The sequence below is a fragment of the Rhinolophus ferrumequinum genome, chromosome 3 (genome assembly GCF_004115265.2).
Source record: "Rhinolophus ferrumequinum isolate MPI-CBG mRhiFer1 chromosome 3, mRhiFer1_v1.p, whole genome shotgun sequence".
Lineage (NCBI taxonomy): Eukaryota > Metazoa > Chordata > Mammalia > Chiroptera > Rhinolophidae > Rhinolophus > Rhinolophus ferrumequinum.
This window is the reverse complement of record NC_046286.1, coordinates 54,963,223-54,982,924: the sequence shown is the minus strand read 5'-3', so window position 1 is coordinate 54,982,924 and position 19,702 is coordinate 54,963,223. Positions and strand designations below refer to the sequence as shown.

General features: G+C 37.8%; 1 protein-coding gene across 1 annotated transcript in view; it reads left to right on the top strand.

Moving 5' to 3' along the window:
- The window catches only part of SIM1 (SIM bHLH transcription factor 1), a 68,523-nt gene that overhangs the window by 31,034 nt on the left and 17,787 nt on the right, over positions 1-19,702 (top strand). Inside the window, exon 10 of the mRNA XM_033103021.1 lies at positions 10,109-10,277. Within this exon, the coding sequence (XP_032958912.1) occupies positions 10,109-10,277 (169 nt within the window). The remainder of the gene's footprint in view (positions 1-10,108; positions 10,278-19,702) is intronic.

Genomic DNA, 19,702 nt, shown 5'->3' with positions numbered 1-19,702 from the left:
CTCTAGAGAGTGGGTTTTAGGAGAGAAGCAGCCTGAAGACCAAGACTCGTGGTTCTCCAGTGTTATGGGGTCTGTAGAACAGGAGGTGCCCAAAAGGAGGCTGAGAGGCAGCAAGCAGTAGGGAATAAGAATGGGAGTAGTTTGGTGAAAGATAAGCAGTGAGGTCAGGTGGTGGTGGTGGTGGGGGCAGTTGGGGAGTGTGAATTTTGTCTTTGGAATGTTCCTTCCCATTAGTGGTTTTCCATCTTCTCTGTGGTATCCTTTCACCTAATTCCTTTAGTTTCTCTCATCCTAGATAACAACTACTCTGGTTCTCTAAGTACGGTCTTCTGATTGACAACATCAGCAGCGCAAGATGAGGAGGGATTGTTGCCAATGCAAACTGTGGGTTCCACCCTAGACCTACAAATGAGAAACTCTAAGGGGTGGAGCCCAGCAAGCTGTGTTTTAATGAACTGTTCAAGTGCTTCTGAGGCAAGCTGAAATTTGAGAACCACTACTCCAAGGAAAAGAGGTTATAAGATGAATCAATGAAAGATAATAGTTGAGGCTTACTCTGTTATCCCTTTCTGAGCCATCTGTTCAAAGCCAAAGAAATAAATGTCTAACAGTAAATTTCAAGCATCAGTCAGTAGACCATTAGTGAGATACTTTCATGGGGGCCAGGAAAGCAATTCCTACACATCATAAAAACAGACAGCTGCCTATTCTATCTTTGGTAATGGGTTTCTATTGGTAACTATATTTTGTATAGGATTATATAAGCTCTCTGACTTCAAATATAGAGACAATAAAATTTAGGCATTTTAGTGGGCAATCGAAAATCTCTAGCAACAATTCAGAACTTATTTTGGTTAAACACAGCATATCTACCAGGCAATTTTAAATAGTGTCTGAATACTGAGGCACATAATAACGGCAGAACATTTGTTGAATTGTGAATTTTTGATCATAAAATACACCTCAAATTTATTTTAGCCATTTAAATAATAGAGTTTAATGTATACTTAGTCAAGCATTACAGTAGTAAAGGCTTAAGGAGATTAGAAATAAATGAATCCAATTAAAGAAAATGTCTTTGAGATTTGATATGTCAGAGGTATGAACTGTTTGCACAGCAACTGTACAGAAACGATTAATGACTATCTAAAAGAGGTTTAATTAAGAATAAATGTTATAGGACATTTAAAAATATTTAAGTTAAACAAATGAGGATTTGTACATTTGAAAACATCACATCATGCCGCCATTTTTGCTGCATCTTTTCTTAGGGAGATCAAAGTCTGAGGTTCTATTTTTCTATGATATGCAGAAATGCCAGTGCGTTTGTGTTGTGCAGAAAAGCATGGACTTCCAACAGTACCTTGCAGTTTGGCCTTGTGACTCCCATCCCCACGAGGCCCTGTGGGGAATTTGGGGACCTGTGGCCTTGAGTATCCTGATTTCCCAGTATTGTAGGAAGGTTATTTCTTTATGATTACAGGTATCCTTTCTGTTCCTAGAGTTGGTGTGGATTTGAAAATAGGAGCTGTGGTTCTTTCACCCTATCTGCCAGAGGATATTTTTAGGGTTTAGGAATCAGCTTTGTAAGGGTCAGAAGAACGAGGTAAGAAAGCTGTTTCTGTGAGAATACAACTTCAACCTCACATAAGGTGGTAGGTGGTGGGTTCTCCCATAACTTACTAATCTTAGGTATTGGAAGAGTTCTTAAGGGAACACACACTTGAAAAACATCAGCTGAACAAATGACAACGAAGGCAAGGGGGAAGGACTACGAGGGTGGGGAGTGGGAAACAATAACGGAAGGAGCTGGAAAAGAGAGGGCCAGAATTGCATGTGCCTTTTATTTTTTACTTGTTGAAAAAATTTGAAAGTAAGAAAAACTTGGTTGATATTAGCATCACTTTTTCTTTCTTTATATTTGGCTTCCCCCCTTCTCCCCCCAAAAAAAGTGAGCTAAAATTATGGGTTCTGATTGTGGGAAAAGAGACCGACAGTTTTTAATTTATGCCTTTGATGAAAGAGGCAGCACATTTTGTATTTAATTGGTCAGTTTTAACCTTTAAACACAAGCATCCACCTTCCCACCCTCTCCTCAAGAACATAAGAAACAGAAAAGCCATAAGAGAAAAAGAATTTGGAACTTAAACCTGGCGGATTCACAAGTATGCCTAAAACTTTAGTAGCTAAATATAGAATGAATTTCCGAGTATTAAAAAATGAAGTTCCTCAGAACAACAAATGTGGCCCCAAAATAGGGTTTACTCCATTTAAACAATGACAAATATGCCATATATAACTCACATGAAACTAAATTGTTTTAAGAAACTACATGGCAAATGTTTCTTTCTTTCAATTATAAGTAATAATTTAAGTTATATTCTCCAAAGAAGGAAATATAAAGTCATATGGTTCACATGAAAGCCTTCAGAGACAGATAATTCTGTAAGGTGCGAAGGCTGGAAAATAGATCAGAAAGTAAGTGAAATGTGCAGGCATTGATTGAGCATATGGCCATTTGGACATTTATAAATTATAAATGGTCTGCCTGAGAAGGTGAATCTATGGGAAAGAAGTTTAATAGTGCTTTATCTTTTGTAATTTAATATTATTCTCAAAGAAGAAACTCTGGAAATGTAAAGCAATTTGGGAACCATTTCAATATGAAGTAAGAATACCTGAAATTTGTCTCGATTAGTGGTGTTTTTTTTTTTTTAAGGAAATATTTTTCTGATTGTAAAAGTAATACATGTTTATGATAGAACAAATTAAGGTAATGCAGAGAGGTATAAAGAAAAGATACAGAACGTCTTTAATCTATTTTCCAGATATCTACTGTTGACATTTTAGTTTTTGCCTCTCACTAGATTTACATGTATATACAATATATGTTACATATACATGCATATACTATACATGTTAATCTAAAAAGAGATAAATTTTTACTTTATCAATAGTATTTTTATGTCATCAGAGTAAAAAAATAATAACTGCATAATATTTTATCTCGTGGTTATACCTTAAGTAATGCTTATATTGATTGTGTGCTTTTATTTATAAATGCTTATTTGATAATTTACAATTAAATACAAGAAATTATGCTGATAAACATCCTTGTGTATAGACTTCTGATACTTATCTCTGATTATTTTCATAAGCTATATTCCTAGAAGTGGAAATACTGGATCTAACGTATGAACATTCTTAAGACTCTTGATAAACACTTCCAGTTTACTCCCTTACCAGTACTATATAAGAATGCTCATTTATTTCACCTTATCTTCATTGGGATTTATTGTCATTAAAAGAAAATCTTTTGCCAATTTGAAAGGCAACAATGATGATAGCTGCCTTAAATCGTATAGGTGAGGCTAAACCTTTAAAAAAGTGTTCCTCAACAATTTGTGCATCCTTTTCTTATTTTGCTGTTGAGGAAATACTGTATTTGTTACTGATTTGTTGAAGTTATTTCTCTGGGGGTTGAAAGCACTATTCCTCCTCATTTCTTCAATAATTATAATAGTTCCAAATAAATGATTGAGGATGAAATTGATTTAGTATTCTAGTTTGCCTAAGTATCACATATGCCATGCCTGAATTATAACTTGATAACAAATAAATGCATTTTATTAATATACATAACACTAGAACAATAACATATAATTTGTTCCTTTGATTTAGGAACTCACAGAATTTCAGAATGATTATTATAAATTATAACCTGAGAATTTAAAAATTCACACAAATTTGCTTATTTTAGCAGGTAGCTCTCTCATTCATGTAGAAAGATTTGCCAGTTTTTTGAATTTTCAGTCATTTGGATTTGAGATGAATGGAAGTGGATTGCAATGAGAACTATTTTGTTCATCACTTGCAAGCACCTATTCTCTGTAAGATATTGTACTAGACAGCACATAGAGATTGTTATAAGAGATGGAATTTAGGAAGTTGTTGTCAAGAAATGCTATTGACCACATTGTGAGACAGAACTAGAGGTGCCAGATGGGTGGGAGAGGCAGTGAATGGTGTAGGAGTTCAGCGGAAGGAGCAGGGAGAAATCACTTTGGCCCATGAGGGTAAGGAAACAAATTCAGATGCAGTGTGATAGCAGGTCTGGATTTAGCTATATTTCAGCTCGTGTCATGGGTTGATACAAGGGCATTACACAGTCCTTGTGACGATGGTTGACTTTGCCACATCTTACTGACACATTACAGTTTTTTTTTACTTTTTTTTTTTTTAAATTTATTTTTAATTTATTGGGGTGACAATTGTTAGTATAATTACATAGATTTCAGGTGTGCAATTCTGTATCACATCATCCATAAGTCACACTGTGTGTTCACCACCCAGAGTCAGCTCCCCTTCCATCACCATACATTTGAGTTTTTGACTTACTTTTCGGTTGGTATTGTTTGCACCCACGTCTTTCCTTCTTGAAATCACAATAGGATACTCGATTTTGTGCCTAAGCTATCTCTTACCCTTATGGTGCCATCTGCTCCATAGCATGTTGGATGAAACCTACAAAATGGAGGAGAAAGATGTTTCTAGGCAGAGGCAATGTTTATGTAACACTGAAGACTTTGTGAGAATGACTAAAATCGCCAAATCAAATGGAGAAAACCACAAGGAGCAAACACAAATCCACTCATTACTATGAGACTGTTACATTTCCAAGGGTGCCTTAGCCTGATTTCCCAGCAGACCGACCTAGTCTGTGAGCCCCTCACAGTATGGAACCCTCCTTATCAGCTCTCACTGCTGGACTCCATGGCAGCCTGAAAATGAAACATAAAGTAGGTCTCTCTGCTGTGGTGCTTTACCCAGTGGTCAGGCGGGAACTCGGCCAGAATATAAAGAAGGTCATGTACTTCGTGTAACAGTGACTCTAGAATCCAATTAAAAAGTTTGGTATAAGGCGCAGTCATTCCTATTTAATCCGATCACGGTTTAATGCAATCCTCTGCTTATTTCAGTCACTGCCTTTGGAGCCAAATCAATTGTATGTCTTTGTTTCCACGTTTTCCTTGGTAATTTGATCACCTTCAGCTGTTTAAAAAAATAGCTCAGTTGGGAAATCTGGCAACATCTTTTAAGAATTGCCACATAAGTCAACAAAGAAGCTCCAGAATGGCCAGCTCCAAAACTGACGTGACAAGAAGCAAAAATTCACTTGTCTAAAATGGAAGCAGAATAGGGTGTGTTGGAGTTGAAGAGGAAAATTCTTGCAAAGAAGCTTGACTGAACATAAACTTATTTAAAACACTGTTGCTTGTTTGTGCACTCATTCCAATTCATGTGAAAGTTGTAAATATGTTAGTGCTGCTGTTGGCATCATGGAGGCCTGTTTCCCAGTCGAAATAGAGAAATATTAACGCATTTCTCTGAAACTGATAGTAACTTTTAGTGGTGAAGATATCTCCTATTTGCTTTGCAAGGGTGTCGCACTGAGTTTCCCATATTGCAAGGTGGCATTTACCTTATGAGTGGGTGTGGCATATTAGTTAAGAGAAGGCTGAGAAGGCCAGTGATGCAAAAATGACTCCTTTCATTTTATTAGAATTTGAGTGATTCCAAATGTGTACATGACTATTATAAAGTTTAGAGTAGACTCTGATGGTTAATCTTGCAAATTGGATGATTTCTGACTGTCCATAATGGAATAAGAGGATTACTTTGGTCTGTGCAAATATGGTGAGGTTGACAAGTGCATGTCCTTGTGATTGCAGATTATCCATTTTACACTGCTTTCAGAGCTGAGGTACCTGAGGATATGTGCAGCTTTGGTACAAATCATTAAAGGGAGAAAAAAACCAAAAAACACCCAAATGTAAATTGGTATCAATAGCTCTTTTGAAAAAATATGCCAAATGGCGCATGGTACAGTTGCTCTTTCGATGTATTGATCATGTTGGGAGAACAACGTGAGTTGCCCTTAATAGTGTTACCTGTGGAGTCCCAAACAGGGTCACTGTGGCACTTTTCAAGAAAGCTGCAGAAGTAGAGCAGGCTGTGTCCTTTTCTTTATTCAAGTCAGCAAAGTCAAGTTCCTTACCATACTTGTTTTACAGTCTAAGTTCTGTGGGCCCAAGTAGTTTATTTTGTCCTGCTCCACAGGGGAGCATTGCACGGCTTTGCGATGCATGCACCTAAGTTTGAGGATGTGTGATCCCGGAACGTGCCTCATTGTGGGGAAGGGAGAGAGGTAGGGCTAGACTCCTCTTTGTGTCTGAGTTTGGAAGAGGGAAATGGAACTCATAATGTGATTCCCATCAGCAGCTAGCCCTTTAATCTACACAAACGAAATGCTCAATTTAATAGAATTCTAAAAATAAAACAAATGCTTTGTTCTTGGTGAATCCGCCATTCAGAGCTCCTCTTGGCAGCACATCAACCGTACTTGAAATGTCTTTAAGTGGGTATTTTTTTTTTTTATTGTGCTTTTCATCCGAACACATCTTTTGAGCTGTTAGAGTTTGGAACAGAGAAACAGGAAGGCTGAACTCATCTTGGAGTGTTGGGTCTGTGTTGCTCTGTGGTTCCCGTTTGCTGACTTAGCCATAAAGAACTTACCTTAATAAGTATTGGCCATACTGCCATAGGATTTAGAGGCTAAAAAGCAACAGAGCAAATGAAAATGAGCTTGGAGTAGAAAGAAATAGAGCATAAGGAGGTGTTTGTAATGAAATGTATTACAATTGCTACCAAAGTAAACCTGTTGTACTGGGGAAGTCAGGTGCCAAAAAGTGCCACAGAGTGTGGGAATTAAGAAATAATACTATTTATTGAGCATTTACTACGTTCTAGGCACTGTGTTATGAGTTCTTCATATAATATTTCGTCTAAACCGCACCAAATCCCTATGAGTTGTAAAGAAGAGATTGGAGTCTGAATGGGTTGTTACATAATAAGTGGCTCAAACCCTGATCGACCTGACTTCATGGTCTTCCACACTAGATTTTGTATTTTTTGATGAGCATGAAAATATTTAGTGTTTTTATTAATGTATCAAGACTTTCATTTTTCATTTTTTTCTTTTTTCAATTAAATTTATTGGGTTGACAATTTTGCGTAAATCTTATGTTTATTGGAGTTTTATGTGAATATTTAGAATTTCAAATCATTTATTGGTTTTATAATTTATTTAAGCCTATTTAATTTGGAGTATTTCTATCACTGGAAGCTATGCAGTAATTTTGGAAAGACTTTTTTAATGAGTTGAGATGTATACTTTGAGATGAAATGAGATGAAAGTGTGCAAGAGAAAATTGAATTCTTATTTACTTTCTGCTTGCAGCTGTGAAGTTCCTGTGCTGAAATGTTGCACTAAGAATGAGTGTACAAAATAATTTGCCATATTTTCAGGGGTGCACGATTTTTGCTGTCAGTCTAAGTCCTGTCAGGCAGGGACTGAGTGGATACTCTGCTGTCCAACGGACAGAATTACATTTGACACAGAGGATGCCCAAGGGTTGGTGGAGACCTCCTGTCAGAGCCCAGCTTGCCTGGCTCACTGTCGCACAGGTGGGATCTCAGGACAGGTTGGTGAGGGGACTTACAGCCATGAGGGTCTTTTCCCACAGAGGAAGGTTGTTGGATTGCAAGTTATTAGAAGTCACTGGGGGAAACAATTCTTTCTTAGTTGCATCCCTTATCTTCTCCGTCTTACACCTATGTGAAATACTGTACATGTGGCGTTGGAATACAACCAACTATTTCTTGACTCTTGTCCTCTGGGAATTTAGAATCCCCCAGGAAAGATAAAACATCGTCACTTGAAAAATAATGTCAGAGGAGAAAAAATTTTGTGGTCCCCTCCCTACTTCCCTCAGGAACGGGACCCTTCTACATGAGGGTAGCAATTTAGTCCTTCTGTTCATTGATGTCTCCGCAGCTCCTGGAACAGGGCCCACACACAGACACTCAGTAAACATGTACTGAAGGAAAGAATGGGGGTAGCAGTAAGGAAAGGCTTCATAGAGCTGAATGGGATTTACCATAGTTCTTTAGAAGAGGAATTTTGTAGGTATGTGTCGGAGGAAGGAGAGAGTCAGGAAAGTATACGGTCAGTTTGGGGAAAACTATTTTGATGAAGGGAGGGCTTGATGAAGAAATATTTTGAGATATTGTCAGAAAAATAGGTGCGAGCCACATTTCCACAGTTTGGAGGGCATTGAATTTCTGACCAAAGAGTGCTCAGAGCCTGTGTTGTGTTGACCTTAGAAGGAGTTAATTAGAGCAGTAAAGCAGACCAGGGACGTGATCAGCTTTCCCAAGGCTGAAAGGCAAATTGCATGCCCACCTTGTAAATTTTTGTTGCTCATGTAGGAGAATTTTTGTTTTTTAGCTTGCACTGAGTAGGTGGACTATTTGGTATGAAGCCATTGAAATTTGCTGACATATATCACTACACTGTAGTTTGTGGCAGTAATATTATCAAACCTGTTTTAGCTGGTTTCTGTTCTTAGTCACTTGAGGGACTCCTTGGCTGAATTATACTTTTGCTTTTGCCTATCTCTCTGGGGAAATAGGGAAAAAGAAAAGAAGATAAATAAGTACTTGCTGATCCACAGAAATCTTCTAGTCACTCATACATATATAATATTTTTAATTGGTTATATTTCATATGCCTATCCTAATCCAAAAAGTATTGAAACTATATATCAAATTTTAAACAGGTGAACCCATTAGACCAGGGGTGTCCAAACTTTTTTCAATGTTTTTCACCCAGGGCCATATGTGGTAAAATACACAAACAGCCGGGCCACTCACTCGAGGTGAAGTACGTATTGCCTCACCTGGTTTATTTAAGTAAACTAAATACATTTTTGGAATTTGCTGCGGGCCAATTAACAATGGATTGCGGGCTGCAGTTGGCCCGCGGGCCGCAGTTTGGACACCCCTGCATTAGACAAAAGGAAAAATAAAAAAAAACAGTGAATGGAGTTGCATAAAATGCCTGCTGTGAGGACACTTGCTAGAGGTGGTTACAAATTGGACCAGGGGCTTTTTGACTTTCAGTGCAAAGAGGGAAACATGATGAGATATGTGATTCACAGTGTTCATGGAATAAAAAGAAATCAATTACTCAGGAGCACCTAGCTAGATCTGGAAATGGAGAGAAAATTTTCCCATGAGTCCTCATAAAGAAGACTCTGAAACATTTTATTTTGGCTGCTAGTGGGAAGGGGTGATATCCTCTTATGAAAACCGAGGAGGCTGACGAGATCCCCTGCTATCTGGAAGCAGACTGAGGTGGTAATTACGGGCAGGGCCCAGGCTGTCGTGGTCAGCCCCCAAGGACCTCATAATGAACTCTCTAAGATATGTTTTTTATCCCCTTCATGTCAGTCTGCAGTTATTCTTGTTTATTTGTTTACTATTTATTTTCCCAAATAGATTGTAATCTGCTCAAGGGCAGGGGCTTTAGGTGTCTTATTATCCTTTCATCTCCACATAGCACAAAATCTGGTATATATTAGGAGCTTAATAAATATTTATTGAAGGAAGAAAGGAATGGAAAGAACTAGTGATAAAATGTACCCTAAAGTGACTGAATTAATTAACCTGTTGAAGGGGATTTTTAGCGACTTATAGGTCAGGTTACATTAGTTTGCTAGCTTTAAGAATATTTGGAGCGTTTACCAGAATGGTTGGTCTTGGAACAGCTAATAGAAGACATTCTTCCCGCCAATAGTCAGATAGCATCAGATGGCCTGTTGTCTGTCGAGTTCACCCCACAAAGGAAATCTTCAGAGTGGGTTTTGTAATTCATCTCTCACCAATGAAGACACAAAAGCTCAGAAAAATTGAATTATGAATTTTTTCCTATATATAAAAATAATGAAAAAAAATTTTTTTAATCAAGACATTTTCAGGAGCATGTCATACCATGTGGCTGTAGTATAGGTGGCAGCTACATTCACACACATTAGTTAAGTGTTGGGCATTTCTAAAATAATCCAGGTGTTCGTGGAAACCAGCTGTATAGCTAACTATTATTTGCTTCATTTTCGAATATGGATTACTGTCATTCCTGGTGAGAGAACACATGAATTCATTGTCTGTGGTGGCTAATTAAGGGCTGTGTCCTCCCATCCTGCAGGGACACGGAGTACAAAGGGTTGCAGCTCTCCCTGGATCAGATCTCAGCCTCCAAACCAACCTTCTCCTACACCAGCAGCTCCACTCCTACCATGCCTGACAACAGGAAGGGGGCCAAGTCCAGACTCTCAAGTTCAAAGTCAAAATCCAGGACTTCCCCGTACCCTCAGGTAGGTGCATTGCCATTTTGCAACTTTCTTTTTTTTTGATGTGGTTTGGTGTCATAGTGGAGGAAATAATTAAAACTGTTTGGAATTAATAACGCTGGTTTCAAAAATTTTTAAACTCCTATAAATCTGGAGAGCTTTCTAAAACTATCTTCTTTCTCTTCTTCTTCCTTTTAAAAACTGTAAAAATTTGAAATGATATTGCGATTTACTGCTTTTATATAAAGGTTGTGAGAGTCTCAGTTGCAATCAGAACCATAACCTTGTTATTTCAGGGAGATTGATCCCCAGTTGTTTCCCACAGTGATTAACCAGAAAGATGTAGCCAGCATAGCAAAATATGGAAAACAAGAGGTTGATGTAGAAAAATGGAATCTTAGGACAGGAACTGAACCAGAAGGAAATTAAGAAGTGGATGCATTTCACCATGAGATTTTAGTGCAGATGGACTATTTATGGGGAAGAATGAAATAGAGAGGGTCTTCCAGATGGCAGAAGTGGTAGGAAAAGCAACTCTTCTCATCCTTGCAAGGTGGTGAACTGATGAGACCCAGAGGAGGTATTCCAGAAACACTGCAAGGTGCAAAAATGAATCCTGATTCTTGGAAGGGAAAAAATTATTTTTCTGCTCTGTCACTGAGATGTAGAAACTAGACTGTGTCCAGGTGTCCACACAACTCTCTCCTGGACTGAAGGAAGTAGGACAGAACTGGGGATTCCCCACTGCGAATATTCTGGGACCACCTCACTTCCATCCTTCTCTTTAAAGGTGCCCTATCAAACTTCCTGCAGGTCGTTAGAGTAACTCAGGAGATGACTCCTGGGCTAGTATAAAACCAAAGTGGATTTGGAGTCATTTCTTCAAGGTGGTGTTTATCATTTATGTTTTAGCTGTACTTTTAAGGTAAAAATGGTAATCTAGGCGGTACAGAAATGATTTCCTTACTTACAGAGTCTGTTGATTTCCACAAGTGTATGCTGTTTGAAGAAATGTCATTCTTTTACCTAATGGTCACTAAGAAGCTGCTATTTGCTAGATTATTTTAGTGACTTGGTATATGAAGATGAGAAGATCACGCCCTGAAGAGACTGATATGAGTCATGTGGTTTAAAATCTCCCACAAAACCCCCAGATTTCTTTTCTCTGACAAAAGAGAGAGAAGTCTATGTTTGATGCCTAGACATTTTTCAGTGGATACTTCTGCTATGAGGACTGAGCATTTTACTTCTAAAGTGCATTTTAGTTAAAGTCACTGTGGAGGAGGAGTTTTTATTGAACATCTCAGAAGCTTTTCTTGTTGCTTTCTTGTACCTTGGGGAAAGTTTTACTGTATCTTTTACTACTTGGAAGGATGGATTATATGTGTGGGTAATTCTATCCTTAAATGTATAGGAGTGTTGAACACATAGATAAAAGAAGATTTAAATTAGGAAATACTAAGTTAAGAAGGAGTTTGCCCATTATACAGAAAGTAAGCCACAAAAACAAAATCGTCCCATTGAACTTCAAAACTAGTGAGTTTTCTACTTCTAAGTAAGTTTTCTTTTATGCTCAGCTTTTAATGTCTAAAATTTTTGTTAGTTTGCTCTAATGGTAGATTACTCATTTTTAAAAAAAACATTCCAACTGCCATTAGGCTGCTTCTTGTATGTGTGTGTGGGGAGGAGTTAATTTGAAAGTTATACATGTTCCATAATTTAAAAAAAAAGCAATACAGAAGAGTGTAAAGTAGAAAATCCCCTTATATTCCCTTATTTCTCCTCTCAAAAATTGTGCTTTATTCTAGAAATCTTCTATGATGTATAAAAATCATGTACATGCACACACATATGTCCACATAGGATTTCTTCTGATTTTCGTGTGTTCATTTTTATGGTTAATGTGTATATAAATATAGTCGTTCGAATTTTGGCCATGTGTTTTATTTGAATTCGCAGTCATGAATTAAGTTTACTTAACATTTATGTGCCTAGTAAAGGTTATTCTTTAATTGTGTATACTTCAGATAATTGTGGTGCTAAGTCAACCATTGACTGAGTTCCTACTACATGGGCGGCTAATACATAGACATCAGAAATAGAACACATAGCCTTTGCTTTCGAGGGGCCACTTATGCAGACAAACAAGGGAGTCGGCATTTGTAGTGACTTGTCATGGGGTGAGCAAAGGTTCCTCTGGGAACATATTGAAAAAGGATGGCATCCAGGACAGACTCATTACTGTTTCTGCTGAGAGAAAACAACAGTACCATCATCGTGAATTCTAAGTCCTCGGGAATTTTACAGAAAAAAGTAATTTAGTTTCTCAAAAGTCTTATTTGATCCATGTTATCCTTGTATTATTAAGGGATGCTTCACTTTTAGTCCCATGCATCATTGCTGTTATGTGTATTTGACTCAGTAGATTCAGGAGATGTTAGCTGATCACCTACATCAGAAAAATGCTGTGCTGGCCATTGTGGTGAATGAGGCCAGGGGATGGGGAGAAGGTGCTAGGATACAAAGAACTGGTATAAGAAGTGTCCTTAAGTTCTGCAGTACAGCTGAAGTAAGTTATATTTTAGAATAAGTAGTGTATAGGGGATGGTGTGTCCAAAGGGCTTTTTGAGTGGTGTCAGCTACAGTGACTCTCGCCTGGATGGCTAGGGAAGGTGTTGTAGGTGATCTGGCTTGGAGGGTAGAATTCAGGTATGTGGGCACAGGGAAAGCAGGAGACACTGCAGGAAGACGAAGATATGAAGAAATGCAGGACCGCATTGTTCCTGTGATTGGGCCTGGATGTGATGTGGGCGAGGGTAGGTCTCTCTGGATGAGGACTAGAGGTGATATGTTTGGAAGCATTGATCTGTGCCTAATATCTGCAAGGCCCAGGGGTGTAGTTTGCTTGTGGAGAACCAGTAAACGTTTTGAATAGAAAATGAGAGCATTAATGTGATTGAAGCAAAACAAACTACTTAGGAGACCCATTTTAATAGTCCTGGTATGAGTCTGTGAAAGTCTAAAGTTTTTTACCGAAGTAAAAGGCATTGCAGAAGAAGAATTAGTAAAATTCTATTTTTGGCTGCTTGTACCTCTTCTCATTATAGGTATATTTTGATCATTATAGTTTTATTTTGAAATTATATTTTAAAGCTTAGTTTTTCTTTAAATACCCAGAGGTGGAATTGCTGGGTCATATGGTACTTTTATTTTTAATTTATTGAGGAACCTCTACAGTTTTCCATAGCGGCTGTACCAATTTACAATCCCACCAACAGTGCACGAGGGTTCCCTTTTCTCCACATTCTCACTAACACTTGTTATTTGTTGTCTTTTTGATAATAGCCGTTCTGACAGATGTGAGGTGATATCTCATTATGACTTTGACTTGCATTTTTCTGATGATTAGTGACATTGAACATCTTTTCATATGTCTATTGGCCATTTGTATGTTGTCTTTGAAGAAATAGCTGTTCAGGTCCTCTGCCCATTTTTCAATTGGATTATTTATTTTTTGATGTTGAGTTGTGTGAGTACTTTACATATATTTGAATATTACCCCCTTATGAGATACATCATTTGCAAATATACTCATATTCTCCCATTCAATAGTTTGTCTTTTTGAAAAGATATATGCACCCCTATGTTCATTGCAGCATTATTTGCAGTGGCAAGATATCGACACACACACACTGGAATATTACTCAGCCAGAAAAAAGAATGAAATCTTTCCATTTGCGACAATATCTATGGATCTAGAGTATATAATGCTATGTGACATAAGTCAGACAGAGAAAGACAAATGCTTTATGAATTCACTTACCTGTGGAATCTAAAAAACAGAACAAATAAAACAAAACAGAAATAGACTCAGAAATAGAACAAACTGATGGTTTCCAGCGGGCAGTGGGAGGAAGGGTGAAAAAGGTGAAGGAGAATAAGAGGTTCAAACCTCCAGTTATTTAAAAAAAATAACTCATGGGGATGTAATGTACAACAGAGGGAAAATAATCAATACTATTGTAGTCACTTTGTATGGTAACAGATGGTTATTAGACTTATTGTGGTGATCACATCATAAGGAATAGAAATGTTGAATACCTAAAGCTAATGTAATGTTGTATGTCAACTATACTTTAATAAAAAAATAAAGCTTAGTTTTTGTAGCTGATGACACACTTGTACTGAATTTCCCTTTTATATTAATAGACACATAATAAAAGCATTTTTAGTTACTGAATCATTAAACTTTTAATTGTATTTTAAGTATTTCTCACTCTTTTCTCAAAAATAAAGAGAAAATCTCTTCTGTTTTGCTATTTCCCTGTTTACATATTTTTAGCATGCAAATTTTCATCAGATTTTTTTAAAAGGCAGTTTTCAGAGCAAAATTGAGCTTTGGGGGTAATGTCTTGTGCCTTTTATTAGTTATGAAAATGGTTATTTAATGATTCTATCAATATTATTTATTCGGTTATTTGCTCTATTACGTATTAGGCATATCTAGAAATTTCTAACAGATGTCCGATGAATGGCAAATAGCAACACTGCTTTCTGGAATTATTTAGGCACCCTTATTTGGACATGCAAGACATGCACAAATTGTAATTCTGCCACCACCCAGTTTGCCTGCGGTAGTGGATGAACTTTCAGGTGCCCTCCAGGTATGAGACGCCCTTAAGAATGTGTTTAGACTTGATTATATTAGAGTCACTTAATGAATGACTCAATCACCTTTGTACCTCTATGTATTACTCGGGACAAGAAGTCAAAATAGAATTGTTTTGAATGGTTTTGGAAAATTGGTTTAAGAAATATTGTAGTTAATTTTCAAAGATTCTGCAGATAACTACTATGCTGCTGTATAGCGGCCGTCTTACCATTATGACCATTGTATTTTATTGTTATTGGGTTTATGTTCATGAAAATGCAACTTATTTTTTTCATAGTTCTGTCGAATTTGAAATACTGAGTTCATAGGATTTATTTCTCAGACCTTATCTCTAGCAATGGCTAGTAGCGATTGCTAGAAGATTTTTCACCTATTTTTATGGAACTAGTCACAGCTACTCTAATACAGCTGAAGTTATCTTGCCATAGTTTAACCATGTCAATCATGAATAAATTGCCTCCTGATTCCAGTTTCCATTTAAACTTCTCATGTGGGCCTGGTTATAGTCGTTACGTTTATTACAGATAGGACGTGCTCTCCTGTTTTATTACATCATTCTGTCCTCCTCTTGCTTTTTCCCTAGTCACTAATAACCAATCCATAAGAACAGTGCATGCATAAGACAGTGTATGCTTCTGAAATCTGAAAGTATTTAATCACTTGCTAGAAATACACTGTAACACTTGCAGGTTTTACTCCACATCTGTTACTTTAAATAATCCCACCGAACCCTCTTAATTTTTATTGCCAGCAATCTGGCTTCCTTTTGGTGAAGGTAGAAACTCTCTGCAAAGGTTCGTTTGGCCTCAAATATATACCCAGTGACTGCTATGCTGACTTTTTCAGTTACAGAGGAAAAGACCAAGAACTTCTCAAGCATGGTTTTCCCTTACACATAGTACTTTTATCACTACCAGGATAGGTATCCCTTTATTTCATGTTTCATATGTAATCCTTGACAATTAACAACAAAAAATTTTAATGCATCTTGCAAAAAGTGAGGTTATCTTTTCAGAAATTCTTACGCTATACAGTATAATTTTTACATGGAATAGAATATACACTATTCTTAGAAATACAGGCTTATTTATACAGAGGGTGCCAAAAAAATATATACACATTTTAAGAAAGCAAAAAACTGTATTAAAATTGTAATACTCAATATATACCAATAGCAAAAGATGAATACAAGTCACATTTGACTTCTGCAATTACAAGAGGTGCTCAAAGTGGTTACCATCAGCGCAACTTTAATATAGATTTTTTCCTTTCCTAAAATGTGTATACATTTTTTTGGCACCCTCTGTATTTTCTGGCCATGTATGAATTTGAGATTAGTCTCCCTTTCCTATAGAAATATCAGGAGATTATTAGAGTAAACCTTTACGGTCTCTTCACAAATCAATCTCTGAGTATTATTTTAGAAAACCCTTTGCTCAATAAGGTGAGAGCTTTGTGTTACAAATTTGTGCTTTGGTTTTTTACTAACTCTTGCATTTAGTTAAAAAGAGTACATGCACTAAAATGCTAAAGGTGGGTCCTTAAGGAACCATGTCCATGGTCTCACTGGGGAGGCAAGACCAACATTTTAGAGAGGAATTGTAAGATTTGGTCAGTCATGGGACCTCAAGGCCACTGTTTCTGTCTTTTCCTTCCCTTGGCACATGGTTGGAGGAGGGGCATACAGTGCTGTTCAGGGGCTGTTGGGTGTTGCCCATCCTTCCTTCATCACTGACTGGTTTTCTCCATAACTTCATGAGATCACGCCCTGGTCATTAATCGAAATGGGGAAGTCACACACTTCCCCATTAATTAGCTTTCTTTATACCCCAGATTTACCTCTCACTAACCCAGCTCTATCCTGCCTCAGCACACGAAGTTCAGGAGCAACCCGAGTGCCTTATTTGAAAGAGGCTGGTGAAGTCTGCTATAAAGGACCCATGACTTGTTGAGGGAATGTGCAGAATAAATGAGCAGCCTGATTAAGGGAGTCTGCAGGGAAAGGTGACATTTTAGGAAATAGGGTGGATAGAATGGGTGACGATATGGAAGGGAATAACGATGGGGAGAGGCAAAAGTGATTGTTTCTGGTACAGTCTCCCTCCCTAAGCCATTTTAGGGGACTTCTTTGTCTTTCACCTTCTTCAGAGCATGATAGTATAAGATATTGGTAAAGGTAAGGTAGGTATTTATGCTAGATAAACGAGGTATGTGGATTAGAAATAGGATTATATGCTTTTTTGTTAAATATTAGTTAACTCAAATGGGCATATATCTTAACTACACTGCTTCATTGATGTTTACTATAACATTACAACATATAGTGACATATGTCACATAAAATGTATTCCCAAGAGTGAAAATCCAATAATGACAAATGTCACAAAAATTTAAGTAGGTAGATGGCTAGATTTAGTCATATTAGATTTGTAAGTAAGGCAGCAAGACATTATTGAATAAAAAAGGCCAATGAAAAGAAAACATGAGAAATTGGCATAAATGAGGAAGGTGGAATGAGACAGCAAAAATGAGAAAATGAAAGGAAGAAAATTTGGGGATTAATTAATGGGGACTTGAGGTCTGTTAGAATAAGGAGACATTGATCTTGATAACCAGATTGCTCTGGGCACCCAAAAGTCCTTACTAGATACTGCATGAGTGCATGAATGAATGAGTCAATGGATGAGCTCAGGAAGGGGATAGGGTAGGTGGAGAGAGAAACAGGGGAGTGATCATATGTCCTGGGGACATAGTCCTTGCCCCAGAGGCCTTACAGATGCAGTGGAGAGATAAAAATGTAAATGGTAATTTAAACATAATCTAGTATGTATGTGGTAAAGGCATGTGGTGGTGCTGGTGGTGATAGCTGGGGTGGTGTGTGTTGGGGGCCACCTGCCCTTCCAGCAGTGGTCTGGAGGTGGGAGTTAGGGACTAACAGTGAGAGGACCAATAGCCTCTAGGCCTAGAGACCTCACAGGACAGGGGGAGTTATCAATTTTCAAATTTATTCCTGTGGTTTCAAATTTATTCGTGGTTTCAAATTTATTCCTGTTTGCAAGGTTTGCAGTGGAGCTATGGGATGACAGTTAATAAAGCCCTGCAGCATTTGGGTGCTCCCTCAAGGACCAGACTCATGCTCGATTTCCCAGCTTTTCTCTCTTCATTCATTTACCCCTTCTCCCATTGCCTGTGTCCTAAGAACTCCCTCACTGGAGGATTGCCACACATCTTAGTTTTCTACCCAGTTTGGGAAATTTTCCTCTCTAGTCTACCCTGCCTCCAAGATTGACCTTAAAAGACCACTGATCATGTCAGTGCTTAGAGACCTTCCACAGCCATAGCTGTCACTCAAGGTCACCTATAACGGGGTCCTAAATTACCTGAACCCTGTGATCCAGGCAGATCCCTCTGCTCACTATTTGCTGAATGCCTTGTCTTTTCCTGCCTCCATATTTGAGCTCATGCATTTTTCAAAATTCTGCCTATCTTCTAAGGCCCAGATTGAAGGCTATATTCTTTCATGATATATAACTGAGTTATATTTCTCCTTTGGATCTCTGTTTAGAATAATCTATCTTCTACCACCTTCTAGATATGTCATATCCCTTCTCTTGGCCTATAATCTTTTTGAACATAGTAACCATGTGTATTTCATATCCATCCTAACCCACACTAGCATCTAGTATGGTGTCTTTCACATTTTTACTCACTAAATGTTAATGGAATGAACGATTAAATAAATACATTAAAAAGTGTGGGAATACTTTGTCAGTTGCCTTTAGAGGTATAAAAATCACAAGGAGAGAAAACACTTTGCTACTAAGGAATTTATAACCTATGTAAAGAGGCAAGAGATATGTATGCAAAACAACCTAAGGATGGTTTCACAAATGCAAAATCCTGCAGTATAGATAAAAGACCTAGGTGCTGAGGAGGAATTAGATGTGGTGGAAGCTACAGGCTCTTTCAAGAATAAAACTTTGAGCACTCTCTGGCTCACACTCTAGGGACAGAGAGCCATCCATATCCAATTCTGAAGTGGGCTTTCTAGTCTTCATGTTCCCACTGTCATCTTCAGTGCAACAATGGAGAGATGCGACAGCTGATATTTGCTCTGTGTGTGTATGTTTCGATTACAAAATATTTGTATTGACTTGAGTGTTTATGCAAGAAATGCCATTTGGCTCTGTCTTCTATCTCAGGAACCCGTCTTAGGGGCACGACGCTAGTTCCAAGGCTTGGTTGATCAGTCAGTGCTTTCTAGATCACTTTCTTATTCTTTTTTTCATAAGTTCTAAGCATTTTTTTTGTAATATACTTTTAGTAGTATTATGTTCTATGAGGGATAGAGTTCTTCTATATGAAAGGGAAAAGTCTCTTAACATTTTGTTTTGTGTTTGTTTGGTTTTTAATTTTCTGGACATAAAAGGCCTGTGAAGTTCATGTTCCTTCATTATGTTTCTTGGCCTTTGGCTCCTCTTCTGCCCCATCTGTCTTTGGTTCCAGGTTCTCCAAAACAGGACATCCCATTTAGACTACTTCATCGTCCTCCAATTCTTTCAGTCTTTGATCATTCCTGTCAGAATAAATGTCCTGAAATACCATTTTTGTCGTGTACCCCACTAATCACTCTCCACCGTGGCCCTCCTTATTGGTTATAGAATGAGGTCCATTCTCTACAGACCTAGGCTGTACCTGCCTAACTTCTCCAGCTACGCTTGCATCAGCTCTCCACTCCAGCTATGTGTACTCTCCTGCTGTGTACTCTCCCTGAGGG